General features: G+C 35.3%; 2 protein-coding genes across 2 annotated transcripts; both read left to right on the forward strand.

Annotated features, from left to right (window-relative positions):
* Positions 1-2,507: 2,507 nt before the first annotated feature.
* Positions 2,508-5,563, forward strand: LOC117907116 (bZIP transcription factor 60). The gene is made up of 3 exons (XM_034820504.1): positions 2,508-3,082; positions 3,422-3,645; positions 5,070-5,563. Exons 1-3 carry the CDS (start codon positions 2,595-2,597, stop codon positions 5,330-5,332), a joined length of 975 nt encoding a protein of 324 aa, XP_034676395.1. The 5' UTR covers positions 2,508-2,594; the 3' UTR covers positions 5,333-5,563.
* Positions 5,564-7,431: 1,868 nt separating this feature from the next.
* On the forward strand, positions 7,432-14,852 carry LOC117906805 (pyrophosphate--fructose 6-phosphate 1-phosphotransferase subunit alpha). The gene is made up of 19 exons (XM_034820011.1): positions 7,432-7,558; positions 9,103-9,275; positions 9,638-9,750; positions 10,663-10,737; positions 10,824-10,937; positions 11,030-11,097; positions 11,322-11,405; positions 11,658-11,711; positions 11,965-12,045; positions 12,166-12,264; positions 12,358-12,426; positions 12,644-12,754; positions 12,852-12,896; positions 12,993-13,049; positions 13,274-13,378; positions 13,471-13,587; positions 13,725-13,828; positions 14,025-14,190; positions 14,480-14,852. Exons 1-19 carry the CDS (start codon positions 7,469-7,471, stop codon positions 14,603-14,605), a joined length of 1,851 nt encoding a protein of 616 aa, XP_034675902.1. The 5' UTR covers positions 7,432-7,468; the 3' UTR covers positions 14,606-14,852.
* The last annotated feature ends 414 nt before the right edge of the window (positions 14,853-15,266 follow it).

The raw sequence follows: 15,266 nt of genomic DNA on the forward strand, positions 1-15,266 counted from the left end.
GGTTTCTAATTTTGAGAAATTAATTAGGGTGTTGGGTTGTAAGGTGGGTTTTCTCCTTTCCTTTTATTTAAGTTTACCATTAGGAGCATCTTTGGGATGTAGTGAAAAAAAGGTTTCAGAAACAACTTGCATAATGGAAGAGATGATATTGATAAAAAAGAGAGAGAGAGAGATTGACTTTGGCAAAGAGCATTCATTCTAGCTTACTAATCTACTACATGTCTTTATTTGCAATTCCCTGTGTAGTTAGTTTAAAATTAGAGAAGATTTAAATGGATTTTCTTCTAGGGAAGGATAGTTCTAAAATAAGTCCTAGATGGTGAACTAGTTAATAGTTTACATTGATAAAAAGGATGAGAGTTTGGGTATTATAAATTTATCTACTCTGAATGAGGTCCTTCTTGGAAAATGATCTTGTAAATTTGCATTTGAGAACGAGTTTTTTTGGAAACAAGTGATTATAAGAATGTATGGAAGGAAGATAAAGGGTTGATGTTTTGGAGTTTTGAAGAAGGTTATGGAGTAAAGCTTTGGAATGTTATTAGGAATGGGTAGAGAGAGTTTAACAAAAAAAGGTTGAATTCAGGTAAGAAATGGTAGAAGGGTGAGATTTTGGAATGAGGTGGTGTGGTGAGGATTGCCTAGAGGAGGTTTCCCTAAATTTGTTCGCTAAAGATGTTGGGTAGACCAAATATGAGAGTAGTTAGGGAAAGTGAGTTGTTGGCATCTAGTATTCACAAAACAAAATAATGATTGGGAGATGAGAGAGGTGAAAGTCTTTTTCAAAAGATTGTAAGGGCAAGAAATTGGAAAGGATATCAAATATGTCATGATTTGGTGGCGTTAAAGGGTGACTTCTTTACAATTAAATCTTTTTACTTGTCTTGAGCAATTTGCAGAATGAAGGTATTCCCTTTAGCCATTGTGTGGAACCCTTGGGTCCTAAGGAGGGTTAGTTTTTTTTTTTTTTTTTTGAAGCTTTTCAAGAAAGAATTCTAACTCTAAATCAACTAAAAAGAAGGGGTTGGTGTTTACTGAATACGTGTTATTTGTATAAAGAATACGAGAAACTAACAAATCGTATTCTTCTTGATTGACTCAAAGTAGCCATACTTTGGTAACTTATTTTTATTCTGTTATGTGAAACCAATATTTGGTTAATTTCGATTTTAATGCTAACAAAACAATGTTTGGAATTAATAATCATATTTCAAATGCGATTAGACAATAAAATTTTCAAAATGGCAATCACAACGATAAAATTAAGCCAAAGAGAAATCAATAAGAAGAAGAAGACATTAAAGAAAAGTATTTTTCAAAACCTAAGTTTCATAATATTTCTTTATAATGTTGTGGGTGTCTAGGTTTTTCATACATTACATTTTTTACTTATATACTAAAATCATGTAAGAATTATTTTGTTTTAAATATTTTAAAAGGTAGAAAAGAGTGGACGTAAACCGGATTGTATCGAACCATTATAAAAATCTTGTGTTTATATATATATATATATTTTTTTACTTAATATGTAATTATTTTTTATATTGTTTTATTATATATTTGTATATAATTGTCTCTTGTATTCATATAATTTAGAGATCATCACCCTACTCACCATTCCTTTATGTTAATTACTTTAGGTTGGATTAATAATTTTTTCTAACATATTTGATGTATAATGGATGATACCACTTTTAGTCAATAATGCCTTTTTTAGTTGACATGGTGCTTTTTACTGAGAAGAAAAAGAAAAAGATATGGATAGTAATTCCTTTAAAGAGCCTTTGACAATTTTGAAACGGTGGATCAAACAATTATACAATTTTTATGCACATATTCTTGAATTGGACATAATACATTTAGATTTTAGCTCGTTTTTATTTGATTTATTATTTCACGGGGTTGGAAGTGAGATGATGATGTTGTTTTTTTTTTTTTGTATATACATTTTCTTTTTCTGTATTTCTCTTTACTTGACAAAAAAAAAAAAAAAAATTTCGTTTTTGCTTAACCAGAATTTTTTCTTTTTAAGGATTAAAGTCTCAAATGCATGAATTACAAGAAACAGAGAATTTGAATCAAACAAATTATAATTTTTTTTTTTTTAATATCCTAACTTTCGAATAATTTAACAAATAAATTTTTTATTCTTCTTACTATTTTTATCCTAACTCCATCAATAATAAATAATAAATCAAATATAAATTGTCACTGATCACAATGCCACGTGGGCTAAGGGGGACAGTAATAAGCGTTTCTATTGGTCCGATGATGCAGTCCGCTTCCACGATTGCCTGTGGCGTGGAGTTTTTTATTTTTCCTGAACCACTCTTCCATATGTGTCCACGTGGCCATATGATAAAAATCAATTGCCTTGTAGCAAAAGGACCCATGAACGCACACCAATGTTATGATGTATGCGCAGTATGCTATCTTTGCGCTGTTCCCTTGTCACCGAAGAAAACGCGTCTGGGTCACCTATAAATTATAGCCTCCAAATATGACAATTTTAAAAACGCTCTGTAAATATATTTTTCCTTCGAGGTGCTTCTCTGTATTTAGGGTTTAACATTTGAGGAATTGTTCCTCTAGTCATGGACGATTTGGAAATTGGGGAGGATGGAATCATCGATTGGGAACAAATGTTCAGTGAATTACCGGAGGATTTGGAAGTCTTAATCGGTGATCCTCCCCTCGTTTCCGATTCGCCTCCCGATGTTTTATCGGATTCTTCTCCAGATTCGGTTTCTTCCTGGATCGGTGAGATCGAGAATTTGTTGATGAGAGACGACAACGACGAGGTCGTTGTTGAGCATAATCAGGATTTTGGCGAGGATTTCTTGGCAGGTTTTGTTCTTGATCATCCTGCAGATGCCGATGCCGATGCCGATGCTGATGCTGACGCTTCCAGCGATAAGGATTCTACTGTTCTTGATTCTGCTGGCCAAGCTGATGCATCCCCTGACAAAAATTCGAATGTTTCCGGCGATGGTAGTCCCGAGCAGGAAAAGATCAACGGCTATAACGGAAACGCCCAGAACGACGGGGAGGATGAAGATCAGGCCTCTAAGAAACAAAGAAGGTACCTGTAATTTAGGATTTTCTTTAGCCGATAACGATTACCTAAATTTTAGGGTTTTCTAGGTATTTAGGGTTTTTATCTATCTTCATGCATAAAAGTCAGATCGAGGTTAAGTTTTAATGTACAAACTTTGCGTTGTGGATTTTCTTCAGGTTGCGTGGTTCAATTCTGAATTAAATTGATAGGAAAATATTAATTAGTATTATTATTATGTTTTATGCTAAATAATTAGATTGATAGTCCTTTAACCATATGGGACAAGAAATCTACGGGGAAAGCTACTTGTATGCCTCCTGTGTGTTCCAAGTACAAGGATGTAATATGAATTTTGATTTTCAGGCAGTTGAGAAATCGGGATGCTGCAGTGAGATCAAGGGAGAGGAAAAAGACGTATGTGAGAGATTTGGAGTTGAAGAGTAGGTATCTTGAATCGGAATGCAGAAGGCTGGGGCATTTGCTCCAGTGCTGTTTTGCAGAGAATCAAACTCTACGTCTTCACTTGCAGAATGAGAAGGCCTTTGGTGCTTCAGTGACCAAGCAGGAGTCTGCTGTGCTCTTGATGGGTACGAAACGTCATATTTCTATCAATCATTTTTCTGTTCTCAGCCTAGTTTTCATTTGGAGACTCGTAGTTTTAATACGTCCCCTTTTGGTCTTTTAATCTTCGTAATTAAGTTCTTAGCTTACCCTTTGTTTGATGCAAATTTAAGGCAACTTGTGACAATATGGATAAAATGTTGTAAGAATTGTTTAACCCATTATTTGGATTTTGAAAAAATATGGGAAAGATGATAAGGATAGAATGTAAAAGGAAAAAGAAAGTGAAGTAAAATAAAAAAAATAGATTTAAAGTTAATAAATTATTTTTATATGATATTTTTAGAAATCCCTTTCACTTATTTTTTTTCCTCATCTAGGGATTATAAGTTTTTGATTAATTAAAATTATATTTGATGTTTTAAAAAAAAATCATGCTAAACCAAATATGATAAAAATATTTTTCTTAAACTTTTTTTTTCTTTTTTTGCTTCATTATCGCATTCTTGGAACCGATAAATTTAAGTAGCTTTAAGATTTTAAGGATAGAGTGATTCAAAACAAGTTCCACACAAAAGCTTTGGATTGTATACATACATACAATTTTGATATAGGTTGGACAGGAAATTGCTTTGGGTATGATATTTAGGAGAAATAAGCAAAGAGGGAAATAGTAGATAATATCCCTTATTCTTAACGGGAGTGGGTATGATTTTTACATTATTGACTTGAGAAATAAGCAAAGAGGAAAATAGCCCTTAGAGGTGAAACAGAATTATTTTGGGGTTAATTTTACTCATCTCTCCCTGGGATTTGGCTAAGTAGACTGACTTTTATCGTTTTGAGATTTCATGAAATACCTCCCTTATTTTGAGTGGGAGGAGAGGTGAGTGAATATAACATGAAGGAAGGTGGGTGAAAATAACAAATGAAAATGAGAGAGGAGCTGTTTGATGAAATTTCAAACCAAAGGAGTTTAGGTGTATTTAACAAAAACCTAATGGGAGGTGAATGAAATTAACCCAATTACTGTGACATTAAACATGAATCTGGTTCTTTATATATGGATCCTGTACCCCTCTTTTACGAGCTACTCTGGCTTGCCATGAGATGTGGAAATTTATTTTTGTTTGACCAGACAAGTGAAGGTAAGTTTTGCTTTGAGCTTTTCTGGTTGCTACATTAGAAGAGCCTGCTTGGAGGCTCTGCCCATCAAGTTTCAACATAAATCATTTTCTGCTTAAGATACTTAATAACATTAATATGTACCTTCATGGGGAAGGATTTAAAAAAGGGCCTTTAGACTGCATATAACTGAATAATTCTTTCTGTTTTGATCACTGTGATATTTTTGCCCTCTGTTGAATGATGGGGTCATTAAGAATGAAAGTCTTCTTCTTCCTTCTTGTGTTTGGAACTTTTGAGAACATTTGAGTTTGGTGCTTTGCAGAATCCCTGCTGTTGGGTTCCCTGCTTTGGTTCCTGGGCATCATGTGTCTAGCTCCGTCTCTTCCCGTACAGTTCCAGTTAAGTCGGGAAGCCGTTCCAATGGGAAGCGTGGAAGACAAAGGCCAGAAAAGTGTGGCTCCAAGAGGGCCAGGAAGTAAAATTTTTGAATTATGGTTGTTACAGTCTTATGTCAAGAGTAAGAGATGCAAAGCTTCAAAAACAAAGATGAAACCAGGTTCTCTTGCTCATGGAGTTTTGGTGTGAAACATTTATGTTCCCCTATATACCCCCAGTTTTCGTTGTTTATTTTATCCTGTGGGGTTTAGGGGGTGGTGTAGGCTGAGCTAGTGGACTGAAAAATGGCTGGTGAGATGTTTGTAGTCTGTAAAATGAATTAACACTGTTCCTCAGTTTTCCAGTTAGAACCCACTTTTTCTGTGATGTTGCCTGCTTCTTTGTTAACTAATAATGCTGGTGTGGCGCCCTTTACTCTAATTTTAATTTCTCTCGTAAGTATTCAATCCTCATCCTTAGAATGACGATCGTTGAAGCTTCACCGACCATGACTTTCGCAATATGTGATTTGGTTTTTAATTATAATAGAAGTCGTTAATTATTTGATCATTTGAGTAAACTGGTTTGGATTGTGTTATTTAAATAAAAATCAAAATAATGGTGGGTTCTGATTTTTCAATCAAAATTCAAAAGCGGTATGTCAAAAGATAGGACTCGAAGGTCAGCACCAATATTTTGTTGACCAGGATTTTTCTCTATCCTTGAAATGTTGCTCAGCTTTTTAGTCTAGAAGCCCCCTGGTTTGAGTCATTTTAGAAATAAGAAATGTTTGAATAGAATAGCAAATTCTGTGGGCTGAGTGGTTAGTTGTTCCCGTGAGACTTTTGCCGTCATAGCTACCCCAACAACTTCTGGGGTGTGATATCACTAGCAGTTCAGAGGGAGGCCCCGACCTGTGTCCTTGATTTTTTATGTTTAGGAGTGGGTTTTATCCCTTTGAAAAATTGATTGTCAATTAATTAAAGGGACCGGATCAGGAGGAGCCTCGAATGCCCTTAAAAATTGTACTCCATACGGGTGTAAAGCATGAGTGAGAACTGACAAGTGTTGTTTGGCAGTTAGAATGGCGAGATGCCGAGAGACTTGCAGCTGAAGGTGATAACTGATAGGAATGTGGCAACACAAGAAAAGCTCTCAAAACGTAGAACCCCTGAAAAGAGCCAATGGCTTGTCACCGTGTGCGTGGTGGGGTGTTAGGTGAAGGGAATACAAGGGGCCTAGTAGGTTTATGTTTGTTTGGTGTCTCCGTGGGCTCCTTGCCAAATTACCCGAATATCCTTACCGCATATTCCCACTTCAGCTACTTCCTATCTTTTTACCTATTTGCCCCTTCGCTTTCTCTCGCTCTTTTCCATCCCAATTTCGTTAACTCAGTTATGTCGATTAATTATCTTAATGTTGAAAAAAAAGAAATACAAATGATCCAACCTTTTCTTAAAAACTCACGTTTTTCTCTATCATGTTTCAATCCCTGGGGGAAGCTAATAAAAAGTATGAAAATCAAGGTAAAACCAATAATAAATAAAAATAAAAATGCTTTTCTAATAATTACTTTTTTTAAAGAAAACTGCATCCTCTAGTAATTTATATTTTTTTCTGAAAAAAGTTATAATTTTTTTATAAATTATCTCTTTCTCAAATTCATCCAAAACCAAACATATAACCCAAAAGTAAAAGAAAGTGTTATAACATGAGCCCTAATAAGTATAGGAAAAAGAATTAATAAAAACCTCTTATAAATCATCCTTTATATTTTCAAACATAATATAAAAATCCATCATTATTGTTTTTAATAATTTTCAATAAAATTATTATAATTTTTAATTTTCTTGTTTAGAGAGGATAAAATTTTATAAACCTAACTTCAATTAGTCAAATCATACTCAAATTTAGAATCCATTTGATAATGATTTTAAGGAATATTTTTAATATTTTTAATATTTGAATTTTTTTGTTATTCAAGTGTTAAAAATATTAAAAATGCTTATACCAAAAAAATAAATAATAATAATAATAATAATAAATATACAGCTAAATGAAATGGCAATTTCATAAAAATTGGGGAGAGGAGGGGTGGTTAGGTAAATGAATCTACAAGTGAGGATCAAGGCGAACTAGTCAACAGAGCTCGGGGGTAGTTCAGTAATTATACAAAAAATCATCGTGGCTGTGTCGTAATAATTTCGGAAAGGAGGGCGATTTTGTTGATGGATCCCTAAGGCCCAAACCAGTGGCTTGGTTGGTTGTATCGCCCACTCCCTATAAAAAAGGCCTTCTAACAGAGACGCAGGCTCGGAGACAAGAGGGCAGAGCGAAAGCGAAGCGATGGATTCAGATTTCGGCATTCCCAGAGAACTCTCGGATCTTCAAAAACACCGACGTCTTTACGAACCTGAACTCCCTCCTTGCCTTCAGGTTTCTCCACCCTCTCATTTCTTGATTCATGATTCTATGAAGTCCACTTCTCTTCATTTATTTTCTTCTTTTGTTTACGATGAATCTTCTCTTGTTGTGTTCATGGCATGATATTCGAGCAATCCGCGTAGATCTCTGGATTTGTTTTTTTTTTTTTTACCTTTTGCAACAAAAAAGAAAAAAAAAAGGCGATTTGAATATTTCGGCTGTTTGCTTTTTTGATCGCCGGAGTCCTGTTTTTGTCGGGATCTGCTTGCGTGGAGGAAACAATGTCGAATTGTTGGAGTGGATCTTTTGTTTTTTTTTTTTTTTTTTGTTTTTAGAAATTTTTGTTTTTGATTTCCCATTTTGGTTCACTGCTGCTTGGATTACTGTATTAAAGTGGTATATAAATAGAACAGAGGAAAATCTATCTGATCTTTCGATCTAATGTGTGTGGTGCATGCATTTTGCTTTGATCTTATGCAGAAACCGGGTGGATGAGATGATGCATGCATTTCATTGATTTTGTTGCATGTGTTCCGTGAAGAAATATGGCATCATGCTGTAGGTTTTGGATTTGAAGAGTTTGCTATTATTGTGCATATGGGCTCACATGCATGTTGGATTTAACCACATTGTAATGCTCCGATGCTTGTATTCAGAAATATTTTTGAAGAATACTACTAATAATGAACTTACTAGTGTAATAACTTTTGATGGAAACTTGCGTGTTGACAAATGTTGTATGATTAGAGTTATTGAGATTTTTGACCTTGTGTATGTGGGACAATATACACATAGTTAATCGTGCATCTTATGTCCACAGTTTGCTGAACTGGGCATACCATGTGTATTAGGCCTTTTTTTCTTTTCTTATTTTTTATTTTTAGATTGAAATATTTGAAATGGTTAGGAGCAAACTGGATGTATTAATGCTGTTTGGTTTCTTGTATCCTTCATTCAAGCCTTTTGCGTTAAAGATGTTATCAATTTATAGTTTGGCTTTAAAGTCAGCTGAAAGTAGTTAGGAGCATGAATTCTTTTGTCCTGTGTAAAACATGGATAATTGACAGTCTGCAGAATATCTTTTTCTCCAACCAAGAAAAATTAATCTTAAATTAAGAGAATTGTAAGAACATTTTTATTTATTTAACCATTGCAATTTTGCATCAACAAATGCATCCAGAAACCCTTTATATTCTTTCTTTAACCCTTTTGTCATTTGCATGCAATCACAGTTTCCTGCCACAAAGGGAAGGGAAAAAGGAACTCAAAACAAGTTTGCTGAGGTTCCTTCTTCCAGCCCCCTCCCTGTTACCAACTTAGTAGATGCAAGACTTGCATGCCTTTTGATACTCATCTTGTCATCAATAGAAACCTTTTGTATTAGGTAGACTCACCAGCAGAGAGAATACTAGGAGTTGCTCTGTTCCCCAGACAATTTATGCATGGAAGCCTTTGAAGCAAGTTTATTCCTCAGTTATTTATAAAGTTATAACGCTGTAACTTCTGTTTGTATATACATGCAATGAGCTAATATTTGTACAATTTCATTTACTCAGGGGACTACTGTCAGGGTAGAATTTGGTGATGCAACAACTGCTCCAGACCTCTCTGGTGCCCGCACAATAAGCCGATCCTTTCCTCACACATATGGTCAGCCATTGGCTCACTTTCTCAGGGCTACTGCAAAGGTCCCTGATGCTCAGGTTATAACTGAGCATCCACCCATTAGGTGTGCATTTGACCATTGAACCCATTTTAATTTTTAGAGATGATCTCTATGAAGTTTTCCTTGGGCATATTCTAAATGTAACTTATTTTTCTAGTATCAAAGGCACTTTTAAAGAGGAGTTGTTCTTTATCGGACATGAAACTCCTATGGCATTGCTGGACATGTGTTGGATGTGTCTAGAATTTTAAACAATCATTTTGACAAAATTGTCCACATGGCAAAACAAGTCAAACAGGTAGTGGAGATAATGGGCCTGGCAATATAACATCAAGAACGTACACAGAGAAAATGGAAAAAATGATCATATTCAATATCATCAATCATAAACATTCAATTTATTTATATTTGTTTTCATTTTTCAGGGTGGGAGTGGTCTTCTGTGGGAGACAATCTCCGGGAGGACACAATGTCATATGGGGTCTTCACAATGCTCTCAAAATTCACAACCCTAAGAATGTTTTACTTGGGTTTTTGGGTAAGAAGAATTTTATACTTAGGATTTTTTAGCTATGGAGAATTTTATTCTTGGATTGTTTTTGGGTATAGAGAATTCTAATTTTTGGTTCTTTTGATTGCAAGCTTTTATCTAATGGATTGGCATATGTGCACATATGTTATCAAATGGGATCTGTTGATTTCTCATTGAAGTTTTTGTTATGCTTTTATTTTTTTTCATCTGGTTGGAGTGGTATGTATTATGATTCTGGACACAATGAGCTCAGTATGATCGGATGGATAATTGGGCAATCATGTCATCGTCATTACTTAAATTACATCTGCTTATGCTATGGAGAAAAAGGGGGAAAAAATAACTTTAAGTTATTCTAACAGTGTGATGGTGATGTTTGAGGGTTGTGGAGTGAATCTGTAAAAATGTCTTACTGCTTGAGGTTTGAGGCTGAAATGCTACCATGCTCAAATTTTCGTAATATGAAGAATAAACTTCAAGAACGCTTCTCAGCACTTCAGACTTGGCTTATGATGCATACAACTCTAACATACATTTGAGTCTTTTTTTGTGAAAAAGAAAGCAGATTGAAACTGCTACCCATAACACTTGAAAGCTTTCATTTATATATTTGGAAGTCTGGATACTTCAGATGATAATCCACTCTCTAAAATATCCTGCTTGTTTCATCTTCACCTAGGTTGTCATCTGAGAATGAACTTATCTAGGCATTTTCTGTGTTGTTTTTGTCCTTCTTTTGCCAAGGAAAATGGTTTTCACTTAATAATATGGATATCTTATTTCATCTTCATCTAGGTTTTCATCTGATCCAAGAATGACCTTATTCTAGCTAGCCATTTTCTTAGTTGGTTTTTCCTGTCTTTTTTTTTTGGAGGAAAATTGTGCTTAATAAACATGTTACTTTTATGCCTTAAACAGGTGGCTCTGAAGGTTTATTTGCTCAGAAAACTCTTGAGATCACTGATGACATTCTTTCAACCTACAAGAATCAAGGTAGTTATTTCTACTGGAACATTGTCATGTTGACACCTTTAATTTTACCCCAAATATTACAAACTAAATGATTTTTTTTTTCCAAGGTGGTTATGATTTGCTTGGACGGACAAAGGATCAAATAAGAACAACTGAACAAGTTAATGCTGCATTATCCACATGCAAAAATTTGAAGTTGGAGGGCCTTGTCATTCTTGGAGGTATGCCATGTTTTCTATTATCTAACTCATGCAATATGATTAATATATACAGTTTTGACATTTCTAAATATACAAGTTTGGTACTTTTGAAGGGGTGACATCAAACACGGATGCTGCTCAGCTTGCAGAAACCTTTGCAGAAGCAAAATGCCAAACAAAGGTACTTCATTTATGTAATTTGTTCAAAATTGAAAGTCAATCAGCTTATATTCTTAAAACTCACGCATGAATCTTTTTCTTGCTTTCCTTGTTTTCTTGTATCTGGTCCATTTGGTTCCTCAATGCCTATGTTGCAAAAAATATTACAACACTTCTCTACTTTTCATGTCATCTTTGGTAAACTATCAATAATATTTAGTTAATTGAACAGTTGGGCTTTTGCAGGTGGTTGGGGTTCCTGTTACTTTGAATGGGGATCTGAAGAACCAATTTGTTGAAAGCAATGTTGGTTTTGATACAATATGTAAGGTATTAGTCTTGTGATCAATACCTGAACGTTTTGTGTGATACATGTCCTCTCAATATGTTTATTCATTTTAATATATTGTATTTCTTAGTTTTCCTGAGCATCCAATTTTATTTGCTGGATCATTCCGCATGACTTAATTTATTGGTGGGATCATATTTGTACACAAGCTAGGAGCAATCAAATAAACTTGAGGATGAAAGATAACCCTGATTTGTATTATTTATTTATTTAATTTTGGGTTTTGTATTCAGGTCAATTCCCAACTCATCAGCAATGTCTGCACTGATGCTCTTTCTGCAGAGAAGGTAAAGCACTCAAAAAGTGGGATGATCATATCGTATGCTTGCAAACTGTTTATACTAGAAGAGTGTCTAATGGCCTTTCTTGAAAACTTGCACGCAATAAAAAATATTATTTTCTGTTTCTTTTTAATTGGAAACTACTCTATTGTGTACACTGTTATACATAATTCATATGTAATTAATTTCCAAATCTTCAAGTCTTGTTGTCTGGAACTTATCATTGCACAAAGCTAAATTAACTTATTTCCTGTTTCAGTATTATTATTTTATCCGACTCATGGGCCGGAAAGCATCACATGTTGCTTTGGAGTGCACTCTTCAGTCACATCCAAATATGGTTAGTATTCTATGTCTGCCATCTAATTCTAATTAAAGATAGCTATTTGGAGCACATGAGTAAGACTTCTACAACTGGTTTGATCAACCTTCTAAATGACACTTAATATGCTCTTCACAGGTCATTCTTGGTGAGGAGGTGGCTGCATCAAAGCTTACTCTTTTTGACTTGACAAAACAAATTTGTGATGCAGTTCAAGCCAGGGCTGAACAAGACAAGTTTCAAATCTCTAAGATGTCACTGTTCCTATTTCTGCAGTTATTATTAATAATTTTGTTATCTGACTGACCTGGTGTTTTTGGACCAGACAAGTATCATGGTGTCATCCTACTTCCTGAAGGACTTATTGAGAGCATTCCTGAAGTTTATGCTCTCTTGCAGGTAACTCACATTTGCACCTTTGTACTTTAGGTGATGTCCTCCCCCTCCATCCTCCTCCCAAAGGAGGGAGGGAGGGAGAAGCTCCATGATTTCATGTGACATAAATTATTTTGTTAATATTTTTGTGTTAACATTTTGTCTCTTGCTTGTGCCTGTGGTTTCTCGTGACATAAATGATGTTTGTCACTTTGTTCTATTTTCCTTGTGTACCACTCAGGAAATTCATGGTTTGCTCAGGCAAGGTGTTTCTGCTGATAACATTTCTTCTAAACTTTCACCTTGGGCATCTGCCTTGTTTGAATTCTTGCCACCCTTTATCAAGAAGCAGGTACTAATTTGCTATGTATCTTCACATTGAGGGATATCTAACATTTTATCTGGATGAGTTGTGGTGCCCATTTAATGTTGAGGATTTAATGTTACAGCTGCTCCTTTACCCTGAATCAGATGACTCAGCACAGTTATCTCAGGTACTGGGATTTGAGATCCTTTTGTTTCTATAAAAAGAATTAGTGAATTCCGTTCTTTTGTTATTATTGTGCTCCTTTTTTTTCTTTCTTTTTCAGATTGAAACAGAGAAACTTCTCGCACATCTTGTGGAGGCAGAAATGAACAAACGATTGGTAGGATATACACAATCTTTTTTTAGTCTGTCTTTTGATGCTAACCAACTCATTTGTAGCCTCTAGGAGCATGATTCATTCTTGTCTGTACATAAATGTTCTGTGTGGTTAAAGAAAAGCAAACTGCTACTTGTGGACTTGCTTATAGCTCTGTGGTTCAGTTAGCAGTCTATCCTTCAACATTATCACATTTTTTGTCGCTGATACCTTTGGTATAAAAACAGAAGGAAGGTACATACAAGGGGAAGAAATTCAATGCCATCTGCCACTTCTTTGGTTATCAGGCTCGGGGATCCTTACCATCAAAATTTGACTGTGATTATGCCTACGTATGTTTTCATTTAGGGTTACTTTGTGACTTCAATTTTTGAAGTTATTGATATGCACCATTTTTAATTGATATGAAACGATATCCATGCAGGTTCTTGGGCACATTTGCTACCATGTTCTAGCAGCTGGCTTAAATGGTTACATGGCAACTGTAACTAACCTAAAGAATCCTGTGAACAAATGGCGTTGTGGTGCCGCTCCAATCACAGTAGGGAATTTTCACTGTGTTGTGTGTCTAGTTTCCTCCATGACATGAAATTAGAAATTTGAATTTTTTTTCTTAGTTCACTTTTTTATCTTTGGAAGAAGAATGTTGACTCCTTTGACTGCATTGATACACCTCAGGCGATGATGACTGTAAAGCGTTATTCCCGTGGTCCTGGGACCTCTTCAATTGGAAAACCTGCTCTTCATCCTTATGCTTTGGATCTGAAGGGCAAAGCATATGAGTATGTCTTTGCATAGTTTCTCAGATGTTTCTGGGATATGAAATAATTATTAATGATGTTAATTTTTTTTATTTTTTTGGTTGGGGAAGGGGGTGTTTAATATCTTTCTCCCTCCCTCTTTTTATACATGAACGAAGTATGTCTGAATCATTTCTCTAATTTGTGGTTTAAAGAGTGTGCATGATTTTTGTTGCAGGCTTCTGAGTCGAAATGCAACAAAATTTTTGCTGGACGACCTTTACAGAAACCCAGGACCCCTCCAGTTTGATGGTCCAGGTGCTGATGCCAAGGCTGTGACTTTGTGCGTTGAGGACCAGGATTACATGGGTCGTATCAAGAAACTCCAGGAATATCTTGACAAGGTGTGCCCAAATTTCTGTTGCCCCCCCCCCGCTGTGAATCTTATAATGTTGCAGCATGAACAGTCAACCACTGTTCCTTTGTTGAGTGTGCTCTTTGTCAGAAAATATAAAGTTGACAGAGAGATAGGGGAAGCAGTGGTTGATATTAAAACCACGAATAGTATGCTTACCCTGCATGCTCGAAATCTCTTACTTAAGATGGAGTACCATTTTTGTAATCTCTGCAGATACTTTCTCATATTTGCTCTATCACACTTTATGATTGATATCTCTTGCTAATTTTTTGCAGGTGCGAACCATTGTGAAACCAGGATGCTCACAGGATGTTCTCAAAGCAGCTTTGAGTGCCATGGCTTCTGTGACAGAGATTCTCTCTGTAATGACATCACCTTCTAGTGGCCAGACACCGCTTTGAAAGTCAAACCAATTACACCCTTCCCTTGGAACTTTCTGGTGCTGCTGCTAATGGTACTGGAATTCCAATATCCACTGTGCCTTTTTTGTCTGGTTTCTGGTGATTTATATCCTGAACTTCTTGTTAGGTACAGAACGCTTAGATGATGGCAATAAACTGAGTTTTGCTCTGGTGTAAACTTCACAAAATAATTATGAGAGAATTGTACTGCGGTTTTTTTTTTAAAGATGAAATTTTGTCAGCACTACATCGATTGCATGAAGGTATAAACAATCAAACCACGATAGTTTGATTTCCCTTGCCCACAAATACCCCAATGCCACAGCTTTTTCTCTAATATTGCTGTTTGTTGGTACTTTTTAATATTTAGCTCACATTTGTCTACCATATAACGGTAGTTTAATTATAAGTAATAGCCTATGTTTGGTAACAGATCTTGAAAAGAGTTGTCTGTTCTAAAGAACAGAAAATTATTTTCTAACTTAGATTGCTTTTATGTTTGGATGGAGATAATGTACATAACGTGGCCGACATTTAGATAAGCAAAAACATATAATAAATAAGCCAACAAATGGGAGAAAGGGTGTTTTGTTAATTGTTGCTCGTTTTGATTGCTCTGAGCATTTGTGCAGCTTCCATCATAGTAGGCCTTTCATTTTGA

This window comes from Vitis riparia, chromosome 18 (genome assembly GCF_004353265.1).
Source record: "Vitis riparia cultivar Riparia Gloire de Montpellier isolate 1030 chromosome 18, EGFV_Vit.rip_1.0, whole genome shotgun sequence".
In the NCBI taxonomy this organism is placed as follows: domain Eukaryota; kingdom Viridiplantae; phylum Streptophyta; class Magnoliopsida; order Vitales; family Vitaceae; genus Vitis; species Vitis riparia.

Coding starts and splice junctions, on each gene's coding strand:
- LOC117907116 (XM_034820504.1), top strand. CDS start 2,595: ATGGACGATTTGGAAATTGGGGAGGATGGAATCATCGATTGGGAACAA. Junction 3,083..3,421: donor GCCTCTAAGAAACAAAGAAG/GTACCTGTAATT, acceptor TTTGATTTTCAG/GCAGTTGAGAAATCGGGATG. Junction 3,646..5,069: donor GTCTGCTGTGCTCTTGATGG/GTACGAAACGTC, acceptor GGTGCTTTGCAG/AATCCCTGCTGTTGGGTTCC.
- LOC117906805 (XM_034820011.1), top strand. CDS start 7,469: ATGGATTCAGATTTCGGCATTCCCAGAGAACTCTCGGATCTTCAAAAA. Junction 11,406..11,657: donor GTTTTGATACAATATGTAAG/GTATTAGTCTTG, acceptor TTTTGTATTCAG/GTCAATTCCCAACTCATCAG. Junction 14,191..14,479: donor TCCAGGAATATCTTGACAAG/GTGTGCCCAAAT, acceptor AATTTTTTGCAG/GTGCGAACCATTGTGAAACC.